At 39.7% G+C, this 25,911-nt stretch overlaps 2 protein-coding genes and 1 pseudogene across 12 annotated transcripts in view; 1 reads left to right on the forward strand and 2 right to left on the reverse strand.

Moving 5' to 3' along the window:
* Nucleotides 1–25,911, reverse strand: part of CCDC30 (coiled-coil domain containing 30) — a 194,491-nt gene that overhangs the window by 142,514 nt on the left and 26,066 nt on the right. For 9 of the 11 annotated variants that reach the window (XM_054536989.2, XM_054536979.2, XM_054536958.2 and 6 more), the window contains 3 exons: nucleotides 25,350–25,421; nucleotides 19,392–19,507; nucleotides 17,667–17,765 (listed from right to left, as the gene is read on the reverse strand). In XM_054536989.2, the coding sequence (XP_054392964.2) occupies nucleotides 17,667–17,765; nucleotides 19,392–19,507; nucleotides 25,350–25,421 (287 nt within the window). Of the gene's footprint in view, nucleotides 1–1,313; nucleotides 1,381–17,666; nucleotides 17,766–19,391; nucleotides 19,508–25,349; nucleotides 25,422–25,911 lie in introns of those variants that run through there. The other 2 variants (XM_054537003.2, XM_054537018.2) reach the window with 2 other exon arrangements.
* On the forward strand, nucleotides 5,503–16,509 carry LOC129060602 (thymosin beta-4-like; annotated as a pseudogene).
* Nucleotides 23,037–24,001, reverse strand: LOC129051405 (small ribosomal subunit protein eS1-like). The gene has a single exon (XM_054537121.1). It carries the CDS (start codon nucleotides 23,412–23,414, stop codon nucleotides 23,127–23,129), a length of 288 nt encoding a protein of 95 aa, XP_054393096.1. The 5' UTR covers nucleotides 23,415–24,001; the 3' UTR covers nucleotides 23,037–23,126.

Below are 25,911 nucleotides of genomic sequence, written 5' to 3' on the forward strand. Positions count from 1 at the left end.
GAAGAGGAGCAGGCATGAGCAAGGAGAGCACGTGGAAAAAGAGAAGGCGAGAGAGAAACCAAGGAAGACAGATTCTTTTTTTTTTTTTTTTTTTGAGATGGAGTCTTGCTCTCTCGCCCAGGCTGGAGTGCAGTGCAGTGGCGCAATCCCAGCTCACTGCAACCTCCACCTCCGGGGTTCAAGCGATTCTCTTGCCTCAGCCTCCCGAGGAAGTCAGATTCTTCATGTAAACTAAATCTTGCAAGAGCAAGACTCACTCCCACAGGAAGGCCTTAATCTATTCATGAGGGATCTTCCCCATGACCCAAACACCTGTCACTTGGTCCCACCTCCCAATACCACCACACTGGGAATCAAATTTCAACATGAAAAGGAGTTTTGGCAGGGACAAGCCATATCCAAACCATAGTACCACTTTACGCACTTAGGATGGCTACCATGAAGAAAACAGACAACAAATTTGGCAATGATGTGGAGAAATTAGTATGATTCTACATGGTTGGTGGAAATGTAAAGTGATATAGTTCCTGTGGAGAATAGTATGACAGTTCCTCAAGAAAAAGTAGACATAGAATTTCCATATCATCTGACAATTTCACTTCTGGTTATATACCCCAAAGAATTTAAAGCAGGGATGCAAATATGTATTTGTATACCCATCATTTACACAAGCTGAAATGTGGAAGCCACCCAAGTGTCCACTGACAGACAAATAGATCAGCATGGTATATACACACAATGGAATACGATTCAGCCTTAAAAAAGAAGGAAATTCTGACACATGCTATAACATGGATGAACCTTGAAGACATCATTCTAAATTAAATAAGCCAATCACGAAAAGATAAATAGTACATGATTCCCCTTATATGAAATATCTAGAGTAGTCAAAATCATACAGACAGATAGTAAAATGGTGGTTTCCAGAGGCTGGACGCAGGGAGTATCTTAGTCCCTTTGGACTATATAACAAAATACCATAGACTAGGTAATTTACAAACAATAGAAGTTTATTTCTCAGAGTTCTAGAGGCGAGAAGTTTAAGATTAAGGTGCTGGTAGGTTTGGTGTCTGGTGAGGCACCTTTCTGCTTCCAAGTTGGCACCTTGTTGCTGCATTTTCCAGAATAAATGAACACTGTCCACACACTCTCATTTCAACCTCAAGGCCTTTTATAAAAATGCTAATGTCCTTCATGAGGGCTCTGCCAAATCATCTCCCAAAGGCCACATCTCTTAATACTGTTGCATTCTAGTTACCATAACAAAATCCCACAAACTGGGGTCTTAAAACAATAGAAATGTATTATCTCACAGTTCTGAAGGCTAGAAGTCTGAAATCAAGGTATTAGTAGGGCCATATTCCTTTTGAGACTCTGGGTAGCATCCTTTCTTGACTCTTCCTAGCTTCGGATGATGGCTGCTTATCCTTGTTTTTTTTTTGGCTTGTAGCTGCATCATTCCAGTCTCTGCCTCTGTAATCACATGGCATTCTCTCTGTGGATGACTGTCTTCACATGGCATTTCTTTTTGTTATAATTGTACCAGTCATATTGGATTAAGGCCCACCCTAATTAACTCATCTTAATTTGATTATTTCTTCAAAAGTACTATTTCCAAATAATGTCACATTTACAGGTCCTGGGGGTTAGGACTTCAATATATTTTGGTGTAGAGGACACAATTCAACACCTAAGAGGCCAAGCACAGTGGCTTATGCCTGTAATCCCAGCACTTTGGGAGGCCAAGGTGTGTGGATCACCTGAGGTCAGGAGTTCAAGACAAGCCTGGCCAACGTGGTGAAACCCCATCTATACAAAAATACAAAAATTAGCTGGGTATGATGGCGGGTGCCTGTAATCTCAGCTACTTGGGAGGGTGAGGCAGGAGAATCACTTGAACCTGGTAGGCCGAGGTTGCAGTGAGCTGAGATCTCGCCATTGCACTCCAGCCTGGGCAACAGAGCATGACTCCATCTCAAAAACAAAAACAAAAACAAAACACACAAGAGACTAATATACAAAATATATAAAGAGCTCCTGAAACTCAGCAAAAAGAATAAATAACTCCATTAAAAATTGGCAAAGGATTTGAAAAAATATTCACCAAAGAAGATATGCAAATGGCTAATAAGCACTTGAAAGGACAGATACTCAATATCATTAGTCATTCAGGAAATATAAATCAAAACCACATTTAGATACTACTTCACAACAGCTAGGATGGTTATAATAAGAAAGAAGGATAAGTGTTGGAGAAGATGTGGAGAAACTGCAACCCTCATACACTGCCGATGGGATGTAAAATAGTACATCTTCATTGGAAAACAGTCTGGCAGTTCCTCAGAAGGTTAAATGTAGAGTTAGCATATGACCCAATAATTCCACTTCTAGGAATATCCCCAAGAGACATGAAAACATATGTCTATACAAAAACTTATAAATGAACATTCATAACAGCATTATTCATAATAATCATGAAGTATAAACTATCAAATGTCCAATTGATAAATAAATAAACAAAATGTGATGTATATCTGATATAGTTTGGATATTTGTCCTCACCAAATCTCATGTTGAAATGTGATCTCCAATGTTGGAGGTGGGGCATTAGTGGGAGGTATTTTGATCATGAAGGTGAATCCCTCATGAATGGCTTAGTACCCTCCTCACAGTAATAAGTTCACATGAGACATGGTTGTTAAAAAGAGGCTAAGCCCTTCCCCCTCTCTCACCATGAGACACACCTGCTACTCCTTTGCCTTCAGCCATGACTGTAAGCTTCCTAAGGCCCTCACCAGAAGCAGATGCCATCATTATGCTTCTTGTACAGTTTGCAGAACTGTAAGCCAAAATAAACCTCTTTTCTTTATAAATTAACCAGCCTCGGGTACTCCTTTATAGCAACACAAAATACACTAATGATATAGGAGTTAAAAAGAAATTATTTAGGCAGACTTTGAGGGTAAGGAAGTCCTCATTAAGGTTTTACTTTTCATGAAAAGCATCCCCAAAATCATTTTCTTTCCTAACAAAGAGCAGTCTGTAAAATTGAGCTGCAGACATAGACAAGCAAACTGAAAACTTGCATAGGTGAATGCCAGCAGTTGTGCCAATAGGAAAAGGCTACGTGGGACTAGGCATGATCAAAATGGCGACTCCATCTTCCCTTCTTTTTGCCAGCCACATGTACAGTAAGGAGCAGACAAGATGGTGCTGGCCATATAGAACACCCATTTGCATATTAAGATCAGGGTGGGGTGACAAACCTTCCCCCCACACTATGTAAATATTATACCTGGTCAGAACAATCTGTTGGCCCTACATAAGTCAGACACTGCCTCCTCAATCCTGCCTATAAAATCTGCTGTGGTCTGCTGCAGGCCAGCTTTTCCCTTTCAGATGCCCCTCTCTCTCACAAGGGAGAGCTGCTCTCCTCTCTCCTTTCTTCTGCCTATTAAACTTTCCCCTCCTTAACCCACCCACGCATGTCCTTGTCCTTAATCTTCTTGGCATGAGACAATGAACCCTGGATATTTCCCCAGACAATGATGCTCGTCCAGGATCAGAACAGGAACAGAAGGTATAATCATCAGAGTGGTAAGAATGGGAGCAAACCTCAAATCTGTCCTTTAATTTTGAGGTTCTTGGCCTCCATTTTAGAATCAAATCAAACTAAATAAAAAATACTGGGCTCCCATCAACCATTTAAAAACACGGTTAGTGTGGCTGCCAGCCTTACAAGACACAGGGGTGAGGTGTACTGAGGAGAACATGGAGAATCCCCCAGCACCCACGGGTTGCTGGGTATGTTGGCCATGTTTTAATGAGTTTCTTTTCATGTTGGGCCTAGCCACCGCATGGGGCTGAGTGAGGTCCTGAAACAACTGAGGATTTCTGGTCAGGGCAACACCCTGCTATTATCCAAAGGCTTCTGGACTAATTCCAGCCTCTGACTGCTTGACTGGGTGTTGGCAAAAAGGATCTCCAGCTATCCTGTTGCAAAATTTCCTTCTTTCTATCCATGGTTGCCATGTCTCCTATCCTCTCTGTGTGTGCAATATGCAGGAAGTTTTACAGCTCAGGGAAGTGATCCCGTTAGGCAAGATCAGGAAACACTATAGTAACAAAGGATATAACTCAGGGGAATGCTGTTGTGATTTTCTAGGATCAGAGGGTCTCCCCCCACCCCCCACAGTGAGGTCACTCTCTGCCCTTAGTCTGGAGAGCACATGGCATTTCCAGGTCACTCTCTGCCCTTGGTCAGGAAGGCATATGGCATTTCCAGGTCTGTTGGGAATGGGCCCCCAAATCTGGCCATAAACTGGCCCCAAAACTGGCCATAAACAAAATCTCTTTGAGCAGCACTGTGACATGCTCATGATGGCCTTGACGCCCACGCTGGAAGGTTGTTGGTTTACCGGAATGAGGGCAAGGAACACCTGGCCCACCCAGGGTGGAAAACCGCTTAAGGTGTTCTTAAACCACAAACAATAGCATGAGCGATCTGTGCCTTGAGGACATGTTCATGCTGCAGATAACTAGCCAGAGCCCATCCCTTTATTTTGGCCCATCCCTTTGTTTCCCGTAAGGAATACTTTTAGTTAATCTATAATCTATAGAAACAATGTTTATCACTGGCTTACTGTCAACAAATATGTGGGTAAATCTCTGTTCAAGGCTGTCAGCTCTGAAGGCTGTGGAGAAACCTGATTTCCCACTTCACACTCTATATTTCTGTATGTGTCTTTAATTCCTCTAGCACTGCTGGGTTAGGGTCTCCACGACCAAGCTGGCCTCAGCACAGGTCACTCTCTGCCCTTAGTCTGGAGAGCACATGGCATGTCAAGGTCACTCTCTGACCTTGGTCTGGAGAGCACATGGCATTTCAAGGTCAATAGTGCCACCTAGAGGAATAAAAATCCTCTCCATGAGGCACAATGTCGTCCCTTTGCCAAAACACTCTAGCTTCCCAATTCTCCTCCCTTTTTGCACCGATATACTAAAAATCAGGCTCTATGCCCCTTCTGTAAATGGGAAAACTCTGTTTTTGACAATTAGGAGTCCTAATTGGTCACAAATGGCCTCTGGCACCAACTTTTAGTCTTGATACTGTCCCATCAGCAGGAAAAATGCCATTTGGTCCCTATGTTCTTTTAAGGCACCTATTCTACCTCCAATTAGAACAGTACTTAAATAGTAAGGGAATTTTAGGTCCAGAAGTTAACTGGAACCATTCTCTAAGGGGAAATGCTTTAGCATGGGCCATAATAGTAGGATATAGAGTTCAATCTAGTACCCTTTCTCCATTAAAGGGGCCTTGTCCAAATGCAACCATTACATAGTATTTCCTGAGATCCATCTTTGAGGGAGCCATGCAGATCACATAAGTCTAGGAAGTCAAAGGGAAATCACAAGTGGAGGACTAGAGTTACATGAGTAATCGTGACTAATCCCAATTGCTTAGTTCCTCTGGTTCCACAGCTGGGGGTCGTGCCTGCAACCATGGGTGGCACATCTAACAAGGTGCTGGGACCCAGGAACCAAGGAGGGAAAACAGTAAGGGGGATACCCTCACTGTCTTCCCCTCCACCCTGGGTCACACTGAAAGGAATGGGATTAAAGGGACGTCTTTTTCTTGCTTCTCTTTCTAAATGGGTAACAGATCATCTTCAGCTTGCACCTCTCTGTAGTGCATTCTGAAGCACAAAGACTGCTTTGACCCTGAGACTTTGAAGAAAAAGTGGCTCATTTTCTTTTACACAAGAGCATGGCCTTTTTACTAGATCCTACAAGAGTTGCACAATCAACCCAGCCCTTATAGCAGTCATATCAGGTGACCAACAGAGAATGATTCCCCCAAATTAGAGAAGCAACTTCCAGGGAAACCATATGAGGATCCCCTTTATTCGGGGCCCCCCTCAAGTTCCCTTCTCATTGCAGGACCTTAGGCAAATAAAGGGAGATTTAGGCCAATTTTCTGACAATGCTGATAAGTATATAGAAGCTTTCCACATTTTTTTTTTTTGAGACGGAGTCTTGCTCTCTCACCCAGGCTGGAGTGCAGTGGCATGATCTCAGCTCACTGCAACCTCCACTTCCCAGGTTCAAGTGATTCTCCTGCCTCAGCCTCCCAAGTAGCTGGGACCACAGGCGTGTGCCACCACATCCAGCTAATTTTTGTATTTTTAGTAGAGACGGGGTTTCACCATATTGGCCAGGATGGTCTTGATCTCCTGACCTCATGCTCTTCCCACCTTGGCCTCTCAAAGTGCTGGGATTACAGGTGTAAGCCACCACACCTGGCCTCCAAAATTTAACTCAAGTGTTTAACCTCTCACAAAGGGATATTATGCTATTCCTAAGCCAAACTCTAACCAAGGTTGAAAACCAGGCAGCTCTGCAGACAGCAGAGAAATTCAGAGATGAGCAATATGCCTCCTATGGTAGGTCAAAAGGAAAAGAGAAAATAGAGAGAGTAAAGAAACAGGGGAATCATCATTCCCAATTGGAAGAGAGGCAATACTTATTGACAACCCTAATTGAAACCCTCAAATGCAACTTCCAGATGCCCTGGTTCTTCCTGCCCACCATCTACATTGTCAGCTCCTCCAATTCTACAACACAAACCCCTAGACTTTTCTATGGTATTTTTCCTTCCTTTTTGCATGGTTTATAATGTTCCTGCAAACTGGGAAAAGTTAATTTCCCCAAACCTTAAAATGCTTGGCTTAGAGTTGAGCTGGAGGAAGGGAACCCAGAAACTTGACATGCTGGCAAAAGGGTAAAAGTTTTACGGTGTTTTTTTTTTTAACCAGTTGGGCTTTTGGCTTCTCTCTCTCTGTGAAAACTGGTAAAATGAATAATAAGATCACTGTTTATATTCTCTGTAAAGTTTTAATTAATGAAAGAGGATTTGTGAGGTTGGTCTTAAGTTGCAGCCAGTCTAGTGTGCATTGTGTGTCTTTCTGCATGACTCTGTTAAAAGAAAGGGTACCTTGGGTTAGGATACAGGCCCAAGACGTCATAAGCCTGTTGATCAAGCCAGCCCAACAAAATGTTCAGTAACAAATTTTGCTACAGGCCTCTATCTTGTTTTATGTCCTTGGGAACATGACCCGTAACCACATGGCAATGCTTTGTTTTAGTCCCCACCACTGTGAAATGGTGACTGTCTTCTGTGCTAAGTCAGTTCCTGGGTGGGGGTCACAAACTCAGATAAGCCAGTTTATCGATCTGGGTGGTGCTAGTTGATCCATCAAGGGCAGGGTTTGCAAAATATCTTAAGCACTGACCTTGAGAGTAGTTTAGGGAGAGTCAAAATCTTGTAGCCTCCAGCTGCATGGCTCCCAAGCAATGGTTTCTAATCTTGTGACTAGTTTCTTGGTCTGCTCCCCAGGAAAGAGGGATGGTTATCATCTTTGTTTTAGACTATAAACTGTAAACCACACTCCTTCCAGAGTTGGTTCAGCCTATGTCTACGGATGGGGAAAGGCAGCTTTGGGGCTGGAAGCAAGATGGAGTTGGTTGGGTCAAAACTCTTTCACTGTCTCAGTCACAGTTTTGCAGTGAAGGTTTCAAAAGCTGCTTACCACCCCTTTGAAAATACCTCATACACTCGCAGCTAAGTCATAACCTAATTTAGGCTGGTTGGTTTCGCCTGTGAGGTAACTTTTTGTAAAGTTCAAAAGCTGAAAAACTTAACTGCTTGGTGTGGCTAAAGTCAAGTAACAAGGGACTTAAAAGGATTTTCTTAAAGAGTGCTCAGTTTGATTAAAAGTGAATATCCAAGCAAGGGTATATTTTAAAAACCTTTATGATTTTCTCTTCTTGGATCCTGTTTTTTTGAAAAAGGGCTTTTTTCTTCTCAGTCGACTGAACTATTTTTCTCCATTTTTTTTTGTCTTGCCACTCTTAATGCACACATAACAGGCCCTAAGATAACTTCTGGTAGTCTGAGACTTCTTGGGAAAAAACAGAGGAGGTGCCACAGACCCTGTTTTGGGAAAACACATACACACACACATGCACACACCTTCTGTTTCCCTCATGAAACCCCAGGAATTAAAAGCAGCTAGATCTCTCTCAAAATCAAAGGTGCTGTTCTGTTTTGCATTGTGTTATCTGATGGTTTTAAGTTTTGGGGGTATCAAATTACTTTGCATTATGAGAGGGCTTTGTGTAACAACTAGGTAAAAAATATACCTTAAGGGATGGCTAATGGTAGTTATGGAGGGATACTTAATTCTTTGCACATCTGGATCAGAGAAGCATGCTCTTGGCTACCTGGAAGATTTGGAAACATCCCCACCCCAAATTAAGGGATAAGGCTCCCATGGGGAGTGGGCTGATTACAAAATGGGCTGATTGCCTTTGGGTTGCCTTGCAATGAAATGCATGGTAGAAGCACTACACTGTCTTCTCCCCATAGTATTTCCCTCCTTTTGGGAATCCAGGATCCACTATAAAATGTCACCCTTAATTTTGAGGATCTGTCTTTGCCTTCAGCTGTGCCAGCTTATTCAGCCCTAAAAATGCATGCTTTCCTAGTCATGTTCCTCCAAGGTCTCCACCCTGAAGCCAGTAATCCAATTAAGAAACTAGCAAATGAAAAATTTTACAAGTGCTAAATCTTCTGTCTGGGTAGCTATATATGTGTTGTGTGTAATATTTATAAAAAAGAGCTCTAATTAATTGGCTTAGAGAAAAATAAATGCTTAAATTAAATATTTTAAAGGAAAGATAAAAGCTGTAATGCTTAATTAACGTGACTTTAATTTTTAAGAAATAAAAAAGTCTTAAAGATTATCGGTAAAATACAAGTGTTATCAATATAAACAGGTGATCTAAATCATATAAGTCAAATACTAGGTTTGCTAAAGGTTTCAAGGTTGTAACCCACCTGCTTCAAAATTTGGTAAGGCCTGGGGACACACAAAATTAACAACCCCCTAACTATGCTGGAAAAAGTAAGTGACTTTCTCTGTGCCTAGTACATAATCAAAACAACTTACCAGGTTTCACATTAAAGTTAAAAATTGCTATGAGTTACTATCATAATATGTAATTTTGACTACTAAAAATAGATTTACATGCAAGGTGTGTAAAAACAGTAAAATATGTTTTTTAGTAAGAGATTATAAGAAAGCATGGAAATGTAAATTTTACCTAGTCATAAAGAATTGTCTTAAATTAGATAAGATAAAGCTGAAGGTTTAAGCAAGTTATGGAAAGATTATAAAAATTAATCTGGCAAAAATCCCACGTGTAAACCTTAACTAAATTCAAAAGGGTATTGTATGGTTTTTTCATAAATTGAGCATTGAAATAAAAGCACAGCAAAGTTGTCTTAAGACGCTAATTCGCATTTCAGCAAAAGGGTTACAAAAGGTTTGTAAAGATTTCACCTCATGGTCAAATTGGTTAAGATTAGATGGTATTGTCTATGAGGTTTCATTAAAAAATTGAGGCTGGGGGTGGTGGCTCACGTCTGTAATCCCAGCACTTTGGGAGGCCAAGGCAGATGGATCACCTGAGGTCAGAAGTTAGAGACCAGCCTGAACAACATGGTGAAACCCCGTCTCTACTAAAAATACAAAAATTACCCAGGCGTGGTGGCACATGTCAGTAATCCCAACTACTTGGGAGGCTGAGGCAGGAGAATCACTTGAATCTGAGAGGCAGAGGTTGCAGTGAGCTGAGATTGCACCATTGCACTCCAGCCTGGGCAACAAGAGCAAAATTCCATCTAAAAAAAAATGGGGTTAACATTAAACTAATGAAAGGATAAATTCTGGCTTTGAACAGGATTTTCACGTAATAGTAAAGGTTAATGAAAGATTTTTGCTTTTTGAGTTATCATTTTGGCAAAATAAATAATTTATGGTAATCTAGACTTCTATTTCATATCAAGTGTTTTAAACCTCTAACATATATATCAGGCTTCCAAAAATCAAACTTCAAGTTTCAAAATTGTCTCTCCTGATGCCTGGCTTTCTGGATGGTTCAGAGGGCCTCTAAACCATCCAGAGAAGAGGTAAACAGGATTATTTGACATATTTAATTACACGGAATTGCTAAAATGATGTCCAATACTCTTTAGGTTATATTTTGTTGAACAATACTAATACATGTTCCAAAATTGTATGGGATTTCTAAAATTCTAATGTCTATGTATATGCTATTAATCATAATTAAGATTGAAGTTATTGTAAACCACAAAGATAACCAAATCTCTTTGTCAGTCGTGTTTTTAACTGTAACTATGCTGGCAATTTTGTCATCTGCAGGCAATTGTTGTCTTGCTTTGTTCCTTTTCAAAAGATAGTTTATAATCAAGCTATAGGACTTTTACAGGTGTTCTCAAATGCAGGTTTCTAACATTGGGATAGAGAAAAAATATAGAGGATTCATGAGGAGCTGAAATGTTCATGAATATCAAACAGGAGGTAACTGCAGGAACTACACTAAAAGAAGTCCGACATAATCTTTTTTAACTTTTTGCTTGAAACATTGCTCATCCTTATTTTGTCCTTCAGTGTCAAGGAAACTTTTATTTTAAGCTATCTACAGTTTTTAACAATTAAGTAAGGTATACTCTTGCGAACAAAATTTAAGGCATACTTCTTTTTCATTGCCTGGTTCCTCTAAAATTTTGAAACGTATTCTTAACTTACGGCAATATAGTTATTTGCATCAGTACAATAAGAATCCATTTTCTTTTTCAACAGAATACAATTGGAGAAACTGGTTGTCTTTATCAAGACTTTGACTGGAAGGCTGTATTTCTTCTAAAGGAATCAAGCTTGACTTGGAGAGCCAATAAAAGCCCTTTGGGGAAGACTGGACTCATACTCTTGCCTACACAGTCCCTCAGGTAGATTCCTGACCTATGGTCAGTAAAAATGTCACTTTCTAACAGGTCCAGTTGCTCCAAGCTTATCTTAGGAACTTAAGAGGAAAGGATCACTCAACTCACAGGTATTTAAGGATAAAAACCCATGGCTGGACTTGGCTTTAAAAGGTCTTATCTGAGATTCCTCCTGGAACAGAGTTTCATCAAATCCAATCCAAAAGCCCTATGTAGAAATAATTATTCTTGTTGCACTTTATGCAAATAATCAGGCCAAGTATATGACTAAACTTTATTCTACAAACAAGATGGTCCTAACATAATTTGTTTTTACTGAAAATGAGGACTGGAGAGAAAAAAATTATGCTCCAAAACTTATACATTTGTCATTAAATTCTAGTTTCACTGGTTATTTTTAAGTTTTTTTTTCCCTACATTTTAGACTAGCCCTGCTTATTCTTGTGAATCAAGTAATGATTTCCTGCAGCTTGGGAAAAAGAAAAATGTATGGGTAATGTAAAAATCTGGATCAATATGCTAGTTCTGGCCAATTATCCTGCAAATCCTGCCAGGTAATAAAAGTGAGTAGGTTGCTCATAACCCAGAGATTTCTTTAGGAAAATAAAACCAAGAAACTTCATAGACCTTCCAAAAGGGAAATTCTATATCTTGGCAACTAAAATTTTAGATGGAAATGATCTACTACACCACCGTTGTGGGAATCGCTACACTCACTCTACTATTTGTGGTAGAGTTATACATGGTAGCACCTTCTAACTGAAATATTGGACAGAGTTTCCACTGCTGTAGTATTTTGCTTAATTATTATCCTTATAGCAGGAATAATAGCTACTGACAAGAGGTAAACATGAAGGTTTTACTATCACTGAGTCCACCAGGACTTTTTAATGAGTTTGGTAATATGTCACACCCTAGCTATGCAAAGAAGTTAATAAAGAAAATAGATTTTATATAAGAAAGGATCTTGTATGGTAAATTCTTATCCTGAAGAGAATAACTGCTTGTTTAAAAAGAGGGATGTTTAGGAAAAGTCAGAAAATTTAAGAATGTCATAAATGGTGTGTGGGAGTCGCAAAAGAATTAATAATTGCAGGAAAGATTTAGCCAAGGTTAACACTAGTTATTCTAGCCACCCAAATCCAATGTCTCTTACCCTTTTATATTAACATTATTAACATTTGTTAATGTTACTTTTATATTAACACTATTAACATTTCAGCAGCATCTGGTGGAGGCAAACAAGTATTACAACCCATCAGAATGGCAGACAGCAATCAAACTCCAAATGGTGCTGCGGACAGAACCATGCATGGACATACCTTTCTTCTGAGGACCCCCGGAGAAGCCCTAGCTGGTGTTCTCCACAGGGCACCCCTTTTCGGCAGAAAGTAGTCAGAAAGAGTCATCATCTAATACCCCTTAATAACAGGTGTTGGGAACAAGCCCCCCGAAATCTGGCCATAAACTGGCCCCAAAACTGGCCATAAACAAAATCTCTGCAGCACTGTGACATGTTCATGATGGCCATAACGCCCATGCTGGAAGGTGGTGGGCTTACCAGAATGAGGGCAAGGAACACTTGGCCCGCCCAGGGCAGAAAACCGCTTAAAGGCATTCTTAAGCCACAAACAATAGCATGAGCGATCTGTGCCTTAAGGACATGCTCCTGCTGCAGTTAACCAGCCCAACCTATTCCTTTAATTTAGCCCATCCCTTCGTTTCCCATAAGGGATACTTTTAGTTAATTTAATATCTATAGAAACAATACTAATGACTGGCTTGCTGTTAATAAATACGTGGGTAAATCTCTGTTTGGGGCTCTCAGCTCTGAAGGCTGTGAGACCCCTGATTTCCCACTTCACACCTCTATACTTCTGTGTGCATGTCTTTAATTCCTCTAGCGCCGCTGGGTTAGGGTGCTAGGGGGGGAATAAGATAGGAGTTAAAAAGAAATTATTTAGGCAGATAGTGAGGGTAAGGAAGTCCTCATTAAGGTTTTAATTTTAATGAAAAGCAGCCCCCAAATCATTTTCTTCTGTAACAAAGAGAAGCCTGTAAAATTGAGCTGCAGAAATAGACAAGTAATCTGGAAGCTTGCAAAGGTGAATGCTAGCAGTTTGTGCCAATAGGAAAAGGCTACCTGGGACTAGGCATGATCAAAATGGCGGCTCCATCTTTCCTTCTCTTTGCCAGCCACGTGTACAGTATGGAGCAGACAAGATGGTGCTGGCCAAGTAGAAAGCCCATTTGCATATTAAGATTAGGGTGGGGTGACAAGCCTTCCCCACATGCTATGTAGACGTCACACCTAGTTGAACCAATCTGTAGGCCCTACATAAATCAGACACTGCCCCCTCAAGCTTGCCTATAAAATCTGATGCGGTCTGCTGCAGGCCAGCTTTTATCTTTTGGATGCCCCTCTCTCTCACAAGAGAGAAAGCTGCTCTCCTCTCTCTTTTCTTCTGCCTATTAAACTTTCCACTCCTTAGCTCACCCATGTGTGTCTATGTCTTTAATCTTCTTAGTGTGAGATGACAAACCCCGGGTATTTACCCCTGACACCAATGCCACTTCACTAAGGGTGGGGTGTAGTGGCTCATGTCTGTAATCCCAGCATTTTGGGAGGCCAAGTGGAAGGCTTGCTTGAGCTCAGGAGTTTGAAACTAGCCTGAGCAACATAGCCAGACCTTGTCTTTACTAAAAAATCACAAAAATTAGTTGAGTGTGGTGGTGCACATTTATAGTCCCAGCTACTCAGGAGGCTGAGGTGGGAAAATTGCTTGAGCCTGGGAGGTCAAGGCTGCAGTGAGCATGCACTCCAGCCTGGGTTATAGAGTGAGATCCTGTCTCAAAAAGAAAATCCATACAATAAAATATTCAGCCACAGAAAGGGATAAAGTACTAATTCATACTACAATATGAACTTTGAAAACATTATGCCAAGTGAAAGAAGGCAGACACAAATGTCCACATATTGTACGGTTCCACTAATGTAAAATGTACAAGATAGCCAAATTCAAAGGCAGAAAGTACTTTAGTGGTTGCCAGAGGCTGTGGGGAGGGGGCAGGTAGAAAAATAGGAAATGAATACTAATGGATAGAGTTTATTTCTTGAGGGATAAAAATTTCCTGACAAGAATTCATGAGGGAGGCTCCAAGATGGCCGAATAGCAACAGCTCCAGTCTACAGCTTTCAGCATGAGCGACGCAGAAGATGGGTGATTTCTGCATTTCCAACTGAGGTACCGGGTTCATCTTACTGGGGCTTGTCAGACAGTGGATGCAGCCAATGGAGCATGAGCCGAAGCAGGGCGGGGCATTGCCTCACCCGGGAAGCGCAAGTGGTCAGGGAATTCCCTTTCCTAGCCAAGGGAAGCCATGACAGACGGTACCTGGAAAATCAGGACACTCCCACCCTAATACTGTGCTTTTCCAATGGTCTTAGCAAATGGCACACCAGGAGATTATATCCCGTGCCTGGCTCGGAGGGTCCCATGCCCATGGAGCCTCACTCACTGCTAGCAGTCGGAGATCGAACTGCAAGGCGACAGCGAGGCCGGGGGAGGGGTGTCCGCCATTGCTGAAGCTTGAGTAGGTAAAAAAAGAAGCCACGAAGCTCGAACTGGGTGAAGCCCACCGCAGTTCAAGGAGGCCTGCCTGCCTCTGTAGACTCCACCTCTGGGGGCAGGGCATAGCTGAACAAAAGGCAGCAGAAACTTCTGCAGACTTAAACGACCCTGTCTGACAGCTTTGAAGAGAGTAGTGTTTCTCCCAGCACGGAGTTTGAGATCTGAGAATGGACAGACTGCCTCCTCAAGTGGGTCCCTGACACCCGAGTAGCCTAACTGGGAGGCACCTCCCAGTAGGGGCAGACTGACACCTCATACAGTCGGGTGCCCCTCTGAGACAAAGCTTCCAGAGGAAGGATCGGGCAGCAACGTTTGCTGTTCTGCAATATTTGCTGTTCTGCAGCCTCTGCTGGTGATACCCAGGCAAACAGGGTCTGGAGTGGACCTCCAGCAAACCCCAACAGACCTGCAGCTGAGGGTCCTGACTGTTAGAAGGAAAACTAACAAACAGAAAGGACATCCACACCAAAACCCCATCTGTACATCACCATCATCAAAGACCAAAGGTAGATAAAACCACAAAGATGGGGAGAAACCAGAGCAGAAAACCTGAAAATTCTAAAAATCAGAGCGCCTCTTCTCCTCCAAAGGAACACAGCTCCTCACCAGCAATGGAACAAAGCTGGACAGAGAATGACTTTGATGAGTTGAGAGAAGAAGGTGTTACACCTTATAATTTCAAGACTTACAATAAAGTTACAGCATGGAATTGTTCTAAGAATAAACACATGGGTTAACAGAGTAGAATACAGAGTCCAGAAGTAGATCTTTATAAATGTTTTTAATAAAGGTGCCAACCTTAATCCGTAAGGAAATAACTCTTTTTACCAAATCTTTCTGGAATAACTGGATATACACTAAAAATGAATGAACCCCTCAATTTTACCTCACAGTATATACAAAAATTACCTGCAGTAGACAATAAATCTAAATGTAGCAACTAAAACTATAAAAAATTTAGAAGAAAGTATAAGAAACATATTTTGTGACCTTAGAGTAGACAAAGATTTCTTAAATAGGCTTTTTGTGTCCTATCACAAAATTATAAAAGAAAACATTGATGAATTCACCTCCATCAAAATTTTAAAACTTCTACTCTTTATAAAACACTATTAAGAAAATGAAAGACATGTCATAGAATAAGAAAAGATTTATAATACATATATCTAAAACAAAGGACTGGTATTGAAAATATATAAAGAACTCTTGGCCAGGTGTGGTGGCTTATGCATGTAATCCCAGCACTTTAAGAAGCCAAAGATGGAGAATCGCTTCAGGCCGGGTGTTTGAGAGCTTGGGCAACATGGTGAGACATCATCTCTAATATGTAAAAAACAAAACAAAACTACTTCTACAACTCAATATAAAGAAAGAATACAAGCCAGAGGCTGGGTGCGGTGGCTCACAACTGTAATCCCAGCACTTTGGGAGGCTGAGGCAGGCAGATCACTAGGTCAGGAGATCGAGACCATCCTGGCTAACACGGTGAAACCCTGTCTCTACTAAAAATACAAAAAATTAGCCAGGCGTGGTGGCGGGCGCCTGTAGTCCCAGCTACTCGGGAGGCTGAGGCAGGAGAATGGTGTGAACCCAGGAGGCAGAGCTTACAGTGAGCCGACATCACGCCACTGCACTCAAGCCTGGGCGACAGAGCGAGACTCTGTCTCAAAAAAAAAAAAGAGAACTAGGTGGTGGCCAGTGCACAGACCAGACTTCGCTCGTTCTTGCGCGCCTCGCTCTGCTTTTCCTCGGCAACTATGTCTGACAAACCCGATATGGCTGAGATCGAGAAATTCGGTAAGTCGAAACTGAAGAGAAGCAAGAGAAAAATCCACTGCCTTCCAAAGAAATGATTGAACAGGAGAAGCAAGCAGGCGAATCGTAATGAGGCGTGCACCGCCAATATGCACTGTACATTCCACAAGCATTGCCTTCTTATTTTACTTCTTTTAGCTGTTTAACTCTGTAAGATGCAAAGAGGTTGGATCAAGTTTAAATGACTGTGCTACCCCTTTCACATCAGAGAACTACTGACAACGAAGGCTGCGCCTGTCTCTCCCATCTGTCTATCTGGCTGGCAGGGAAGGAAAGAACTTGCATGTTGGTGAAGGAACAACCTTCTGGGGTGGAAGAAGTGGGGTGGGACGACAGTGAAATCTAGAGTAAAACCAAGCTGGTCCAAGGTGTCCTGCAGGCTGTAATGCAGTTTAATCAGAGTGCCATTTTTTTTGTTCAAATGATTTTAATTATTGGAATGCACAATTTTTTAAATATGCAAATAAAAAGTTTAAAAACTTAAAAAAAGAAAATACAAGCCAGAAACAGTGGCACATGCCTGTAATCCCGGCACTTTGAGAGGCAAGATTACCTGAGGCCAGGAGTTTGAGACTGGCCTGGACAACATAGTGAGACCTCATCTCTACAAAAAAGATTTTTTAAAATTAGTTGGGTGTGGTGCTGCATGCCTATAGTCCCAGCTACTTGAGAGGCTGGAGCAGGAGGATGGCTTGGGCCTGGAAGGTTGAGGCTGCAGCGAACCAGGACTGCACCCCTGTACTCCAGCCTGGGCAACAGAGTGAGAACCTATCTCTAAAAAAAATAATAATAAAAATAAAATAAATTTTTTAAGAATACAGACCACTCCATTAAAAATGTGTAAAAGATTTGAACAGATGCTTCACAAAAGAACATATATAAATGGCCAAAACATATTCATGGTCATTAGACACCTTCAAAAGGCAAATTAAAACCACTATTTACTAGATATACCCTGGCACTTTTATCAGTCTGTTTTGGGTTTGATTGCTTTGCTCTCCACTTCAGAGGCTGATCATGCTGAATATAGTAGATACTGTACACACTGGAGCCTACATCTTATTAGTTCTCCATGATATGCTCAAATTGGTTGTATCTTCATAAGATTCTTTTCTCTTCAGAGAAACAATCTACTATATTCTCCAAATTAATTGTTCTCTATGAGGAAGAAGTAAACAGAAACACATCCTCTGTAGCCCTCTTTCCTCTTCCACTCTAATTAGCTGAGCAATAGAAAAAGACAGCCCAATAAGAAGAGTAGCAAATGATTAGCACCAATCACTCTAGTATACACTGTAAAAAGCAACTCAAAAATTAGAAATCAGAAAGAACAGAACTTTAAAATACAATACCTGTTCTCTCTGTTCACCACCCACAGTTTTTCCAGGGGAGTGGTTTCCAAGTTGCTTATTCTCTTGAGATTCACACACCTCTCCTTTAAGTCTTTCAACCTTAAACACAAAAGTAAACATCTTGTAGACTTCTCAATTTTTGTTTGGATAAATTATTGTTTTGTTTTTTAATTATACAAGTAATATATAAATACATTCTCCTTGTAAAACTTCAACACATAGGTATACAGAATAAAAAATGGTATTTTCCTTCATATCACAACTGGTCCTCCCTTTCCAGAAATAACACTGCTTGGAATGTACCCTACCTGAACTTTTTCACGCATACACACATGTATTAAATATATAAATGTATTAGATACATAAATTTACGAAGACTTAGACAACTTACTGATCTTCACTTGTTTATTCATTCTTTTTATGATTACATTTTTATTGTGGTAAAATACACATAACACAAAATTTACCATGTTAGCCATTTTTAAGTGTACAGTTCAGTGGCATTAAGCATCATTAAGCATATTATTAAGTACATTGTCAGGCACACTGTTGTGCAACCATCACCACCATCCATCTCCAGAACTCTTCATCTTGCACTGAAACTCTATACCCATTAAACAATAACTCCCGTTACTCCCTCTCCCTAGGCACTGGCAACGACCATTCTATTAATACTTTCTGTCTCTACGACTTGCACTACTCTAAGCATGTCATATAAGTGTAATCATATATTATTTGTCCTTTTGTGACTGTATTATTTCATTTACAATAATGTCTTCAATGTTCATTCATGTTGCAGCATGTGTATGAATTTTTTTCCTTTTTAATGCTGAATAATATTCCATTGTACGGCTATACCACATTTTGCTTATCTGTTCCTCTATCAACGAGCATCTGAGCTGCTTCCAACTTTGGGCTATTGTGAATAATGCTACTATGAATATGGACGTACAAATCTATGTATGAGTCTCTGTTTTCAATTATCTGGGGCATATATCCAGAAGTGGAATTGTCAGACCACATGGTGATTCTATATTTAACTTTTAGAGTAACTGTTTTCCGTGGTGGCTGCACTACTTTAGATTCTCACCAGCAATGCAAAAGGGTTCCAATTTTTCCACATCAACTTTATTATCCTCTGTTGTTTTGATAGTAGCCATCCTGATGAGTCTTTAGTCACTCTTGCAAAAAAATTTCTAAAGCACCTAGTATTATGCCAGGTATTTTCTTAGATATTAGATATATGATTATTTAATGAATATAAACTAAAATTGAAGAGATGTATTTAAAATTTGGAAGTACATATTTATAAAAATAGTAAATTGCTAAGAAGAAATGGTTAAAAGTATTAACAGTTAAAGATTTAGTATTAATAATCTTAAACTTATCCAATGTAATAGAGTAATATTTTCTACGTGGTGAACGTGTTAACTATAAACTATTATCTAATTCCTTATTTAAAAGATCCTAGATTTACATGATAGCAACAATGTTGCTGTTTAGCATAGGTAGTTAAAATGTATAAAATATAAGTACTGATAGAATGCATCTAGGTCAAAGCCTGGCATCCCCCTGAGATATTACAGCCACCAGTATTGGTCCCTGCTAAAGACCAACTTACATGTTGTATACCTGTGTTGCTTATGCTGTTGATTGTTATGGTATCAACACATTTGATTGTTATAGACACATTTAAATAAGTTATAAGAAGTAAATTAAACTTACCATTTCACCAAGCACCTTTTTTTCTAAGTGAAGTGATCGAACCCTATTTCTTAAAGCCAGAATTTCCTCATCCAGTCTCTGATTATGTTCCTTTGCTTTCTGTAGGTCAGCTGCATCTAAAACAGAGAAGAACACAGTTTACTCAACTGGATCAAAGTTTTCGTTTCAGGGGCACTAACTCTAAAAACGAAAGAAGTGCTATTGCCTGCCCTTCTTGTCAGTCCTACCATGTCTCTGCATATGTGGCTGGCTCTCTGTGCAGGAGAGCCACTAGGCTCTCAAGTCTAGTCCTAGAATATTCTACCAACTCAAAGAAATAACAGAGAAAGTTTTATATTACTCACACCAGACCAATGAATTGGACTTTTTGAGTGTAGGGTTTGCAGCAATAGAGGTTCTTCTAGGACCTAGAATTTTAAAACAATTTAGCCTAGCCTACCTTTTAAAAGTTAAATGACCAAAAAAATGGTCTTCCTACATGCCTTTCAGTCCTGTCTCTTTTACATACCTCCTAGTCCATTAGTTTATATATCCGTTCTTAGAACAATTCCATGCTGTAGCTTTATTGTAAGTCTTGAAATTGTAAAGTGTTAACACCTCAAATTTTATTGATCACAAACGGAACACAGGCTTTTTGTTAATCAAACTACATAGTTTTGTTCAAAGTGAATATTTTTATCCCACCTTCACCTAGTACCGTGTCCCAAAATAATATTTTTAACACATAGTAAATATTTTCAGACATTTATATATATATTTATAGTAATATACAAACAGACAAAGTTGTGTTAAAAATATTTAACAGCTGGTTAAGCATGTACCCTCATCTATAAGAATGTAGCTCTGAAGTAGAGTGCTAGAGAACATTTTGCTGTGCTAAATATTATCTCTTTAGTGGCTGGGAAGACATGGGGCTGGAAGGAGCTAAGACAATTAGGGCAGGTAGAAATGCTTGGAAGACTCAGGACAACAGCTACTTACAACTCAACACAGAATTATTCCAGTATCTTCACAACATTACTGCCATACTAGTATATACCAGCTCACAGAGGTCCTGTGGGTACACACACACACACACATACACACACACACACACACTCCACAAATAAAAAACCCAAATGACATTACACCACACATCTTACTCTACAACTTGCCTTATTCACTTGATAATATATCACAGAAATCTATTCATGTCAGTGCACACTTGGCTCCATGTCATCTTTAATAGCTGCAAAGTATGCCTCGTATAGTCACTTATTTAACAATCTATTGTTGGTAAGCATACTGCATTTAATTTTACTATCCAACAAGTTATTTCTTACTCTCTGTACTTCTTTGTTAACTGACCACTTAAAAAGGTGGGAAGTATTCTCTTCTTCAATTTTCTGGAAGAAATTATATAAATTTAGTATTATTTATTCCTTAAATAATTCCTCTTATTAGAATGCACTAATGAAGCCATCTGAGCCTGGAGTTTTCCTCATGGGAAGATTTTTATTTTTATTTTTTTATTTTGTTTTTTTTTATTTGAGTCAGAATCTTGCTCTGTTGCCCAGGCTGGAATGCAGTGGTGCAATCTCACTGCAGCCTCTGCCTCCTGGGTTCAAGTGATTCTTCTGCCTCAGCCTCCCAAGTAGCTGGGACTACAGGCATAGGCCACCACACCTGGATAATTTTTTTTTTTTGTATTTTTAGTAGAGACGGGGTTTCACCATGCTCGCCAGGCTGGTCTTGAACTCTTGACCTCAAGTGATTCACCCCCACCTCGGCCTCCCAAAGTGTTGGGATTATAGGCATGAGCCACCACGTCCGGCCCATGGGAAGGTTTTTAACTAAAAGTTCCACCTCTTTACATAGATTTAGAGCTATTTCTTCTTAGCTGAGGTTTGATAGTTTGTATCTCTTAAGGAATGTGTCCACGTCATCCAGGTCATCAATTTACTGGCATAAAGTTATTCATAATATTCCCATATTATCTTTTTATTCTGTAGAATTATTCTGTTATTTTTTATATTGGTAATTTGTGACTTCTCTCTTTTTTCATGACCAATCTAGCTAAAAGTTTATCAATGTTGTTCTTTCTGAAGAAGCAGCTCTTGGTTCCACTGATTTACTCTATTGTGGTTCTGTTTTTAGTTTTGTTGATTTTTTTTTCTTTTTTGAGATGGAGTCTCGATCTGTGGCCAGGCTGGAGTGCAGTGGCATGATCTTGGGTCACTGCAGCCTCTGCCTCTCAGGTTCAAGCGATTCTACTGCCTCAGCCTCCCGAGTTAGCTGGGATTACAGGTATGCGCCACCATGCCCAGCTAATTTTTGTATGTTTAGTAGAGACGGGGTTTCACCATGTTGGCCAGGATGGTCTTGATCTCTTGACCTCATGATCCACCTGCTTCAGCCTCCCAAAGTGCTGGGATTACAGGTGTGAGCCACTGTGCTCAGCCACTTTTGTTGATTTTAACTCTTATTTTAATATCTCCTTCCTTCTGCATGCCTTGGATTTAATTTTCTCTTCTTATTCTGTTCTTATTCTTCTTATTCTTATTATATTTAATTATATTCTTATTGTTCTTATTCTGCTCACCTTATTCTGGGTTTCTGAGGTATAGACTTAGATTATTTTAAATCCTTTCTTGATTTCTAGTATAAACATTAAATACTATAAAATTCCCTCTAAGTACTGATTTAGCTGTGTCACAGAAATGATGATACTGTTGCATTTTCATTTTCTTAAATTCAAAATATTTTCTAATATCTCTCTTAATTTTTTTCTCTGAAGGCATGGTCTTTTTATAAATATCTTTTTAGGCCGGGTGCAGTGGCTCACGCCTGTAATCCTAGCACTTTGGGAGGCTGAGGTGGGTGGATCACAAGGTCAGGAGTTCAAGACCAGCCTGGCCAACATGGTGAAACCCTGTCTCTACTAAAAATACAAAAATTAGCTGGGCATGGTGGCAGCTTCCTGTAATCCCAGCTACTCAGGAGGCTGAGGCAGAGATGCTTGAACTTAGGAGGTAGAGGTTGCAGTGAGCTGAGATCATGCCATTACACTCCAGCCTGGGCGACAATGTGAGAATCTGTCTCAAAAAAAAAAAAAAATCTTTTTAATTTCCAAATATTTCCAACTAATCTACTTCTGTTACCAATTTTTAGTTTAATTCCATTATGATCAGAGAAAATAATTTGTATGATTTCATTTTTTACATAGAGATTTGCTTTATGGCCCAGGATGGCCTCTCTCTTCTTTTAATTTTGAACTTTAAATAGATTCTTGGACCAGTGCTTCATACCCATCAGCTAATTCGACTTTAGCACCTGTCTCATCCCCAGTGGCTTTTCCAGAACAATTACCTTCATGAATTTTCCCAAATCAAACTTGGGCATCTTCAGCATTTTTACTTTTCTAACAAAGACATCATGGAGAAGATAAATAGATAGGCAAAGCTTTTCTCTTTTCCAGTGCTGTCTGGAATCAATTTATTGACCACTTCTTTCAAGTCATTTGCACCTTTCAGGTCATAATTTCCATCATTTTCTTCTGGATTTCGCAGACCTGTTGGTGCTGAGCATAAGAAGCCTTCTGTATCAGATTGTTGTGATTTTTAGTAAAATCAACAGAGTAGATGAAACAAATAACCATCAGTAGTCTTGACATCAGCGTGAGGTTCAATCATGGTCTGCCATTTTTTGACCATGGAACACATTTTGTCAGGGGTAAATCCATGCCCTGGAAGTTAGTCAGTTTTTGTCCTGAACATCTTCAGCAATCAGCTTGAATTTTCTAAATGCAACTTCATCATTCTGCAGATCAGCAAGACTCACTTCAAACACACGACCCTTGAGGCTATCAGATGCAATTTTGGTTCCTTGAGTCCTGGTGACTAGTGTCTCTCCAGTATTTCTTATATTGAACACAGCAAGTGCTTTTACATCACACCAATCTTTCGTAGAAAATGGATCAACCACTTTATTTTTGGCTCCCTTTTTGCTACTTTTCATAAGGTGCTTGTTCTTGCCAACAGCCATGGTGCTGCTCACAGAGCCAAAAGGCTACATGAGATGTTTTGATACAGGCATGCAATGCGTAATAATCATGTCATGGAAAATAGGTTATCCATCTCCTCAAGTATTTATCCTTTGTGTTACAAACAATCCAATTATACTCTTTAAGTTATTTTAAAAGGTACAATTAAATTATTATTGACTATAGTCACCCTGTTGTGCTATCAAATACTAGGTCTTATTCTTTCTTTTTTTTTTTTTTAACCCATTAACCATTCCCCACCTCCCGCTGAAACTGCCCCTCTACTCTCCTTCCCATCCTCTGGTAACAATCTTTCTGCTCTCTATGTCCATGAGTTCAACCATTTTGATTTTTAGATTCCACAAATAAGTGAGAACATGCAATGTTTGTCTTTCTATGCCTGGCTTATTTCTGTTAGCAAAATGACCTCTAGTTCCACCAGGATGGTTCCTCTTGGTGAATGTTTCATGGGTATATGAAAAGAATGTGTATTCTGGTAAAATTTTCTATAAATATCAATTAGGTCATGTTGACTGCTAGTATTTTTAGGACTTTTATATCCTTACTGATTTTTTTCTGTTTACTTGTTCTATTAATTACTAAGAAAGCAGTGTTCATTTTATAATTGCATTCATACATTTTTAAAAGGAGGGTATGCGTAGTTTTAGAATTGAAAAATTGGTAAACGTATTTAAAAATTGTTTAGCTGTTACCATTAAAATAGTCAAATTTCATTATATTATTGATAACTGGTAGCATTTTTATATAGGCAAGCTAGGGTCAGATTAATTCACCACTGATTCAAGCCTACTGGCTTCCCAGTTAACAAATATGTATAAAGTATTGTTAAATGCATTATAAAGTATATTGGTGTCAGTGGTCCCAATAAAATATGCATGATTTGTGTTGATCACAGGTTTGGGAGTCAGACATATAAAGATTCAAATACCAGCTCTGATACTTAATGTAGCTACTGGATAACTCTCTTACCTGCCATGACTCAGTTTGCTTATCTAAGAAATGGGGATACTACTACTCACTACTTGGAACTGCTATGAGGATTAGATGAGATATGCGTGTTCAGGGTGGTATGGCCATAGATAGTTGTGAGGATTAGATGAGATATGCGTGTTCGGGGCGGTATGACCATAGACAGTTGTGAGGATTAGATGAGATATGCGTGTTCGGGGCGGTATGGCCATAGACTGTTGTGAGGATTAGATGAGATATGCGTGTTCAGGGCGGTATGACCATAGACTGTTGTGAGGATTAGATGAGATATGCGTGTTCGGGGCGGTATGACCATAGACTGTTGTGAGGATTAGATGAGATATGCGTGTTCGGGGCGGTATGGCCATAGACAGTTGTGAGGATTAGATGAGATATGCGTGTTCGGGGCGGTATGGCCATAGACAGTTGTGAGGATTAGATGAGATATGCGTGTTCGGGGCGGTATGACCATAGACAGTTGTGAGGATTAGATGAGATATGCGTGTTCAGGGCGGTATGGCCATAGACAGTTGTGAGGATTAGAGATAGCGCATGTGAAGTGCCTGGCAGAGTACCTGTCACTTAGTGAGCAATAAATGGTAGTAGTAGTGGTAGTAGTAGCAGTAATAATAATAGGAGTAGCAACAGCAATAATAGTAGTAGTACTTATTATTTTAATTCCTAAATATTATTATTTTAAAGCATATTACTAATGTATATTATATTATTTCTTAATATATTATTATTAAATAATAATTTTTAAAAAAATTTATTCTTTTGAGATGGGGTCTTGCATTATCACCCAGGCTGGAGTGCAGTGGCACAGACATGGCTCACTGCAACCTCCAGCTCCTGGGCCCAAGCCTCCCAAGTCTTTGGGACTGCAGGCATGTACCACCGTTCTTGGCTACTAAATAATAATTATCACATCTTCTAGAATGACTTACCATTTTCTTTCAGCTTTACCAAATTTTCCTTCAATTTGTCAATTTCTAGTTGAGACTTCTTAAGTGCAGAATCTAAAAAAAGAAATAAAATATTTGTATAAGGAGCAAATGATTAGTATAATAATCAAATTTCAAATGACTCTCTCTCTCTGGAACACTTTCTTTCACCTGGCTACTGTCCTAGGAGTTTCTGCTTAAATGTCAGCTCCTCAGGGAATTTTCCCAGACTTCTCTCTTTGAGTTCCTACCGCACCCTATATTTAGCCCTATCCCTGATTATCTGATCTTGTAATTGTCTTTCCCTAATAGTTTCCTCCACCAGATTTCATGATGAAGAGGAATTTAAACCACTGTAAACAATAGGAAAAGCTGAAAGTTTTTAGGTATGGTACTACCAGTTTAGTAAAAAGAAATTACACCCAGAAATAAGTAAAAATAATTCCTGCAATCAATCATATTTAGAATTTTGCCAATAGCTGCTAGAAATATCAAAATAACAAAACTCCAGGAAATAGCTTTTGGTACTATGCAAGAACTGTATAAGGATGGCACAGTGATATTT

The sequence above is a fragment of the Pongo abelii genome, chromosome 1 (genome assembly GCF_028885655.2).
Source record: "Pongo abelii isolate AG06213 chromosome 1, NHGRI_mPonAbe1-v2.0_pri, whole genome shotgun sequence".
NCBI lineage: Eukaryota > Metazoa > Chordata > Mammalia > Primates > Hominidae > Pongo > Pongo abelii.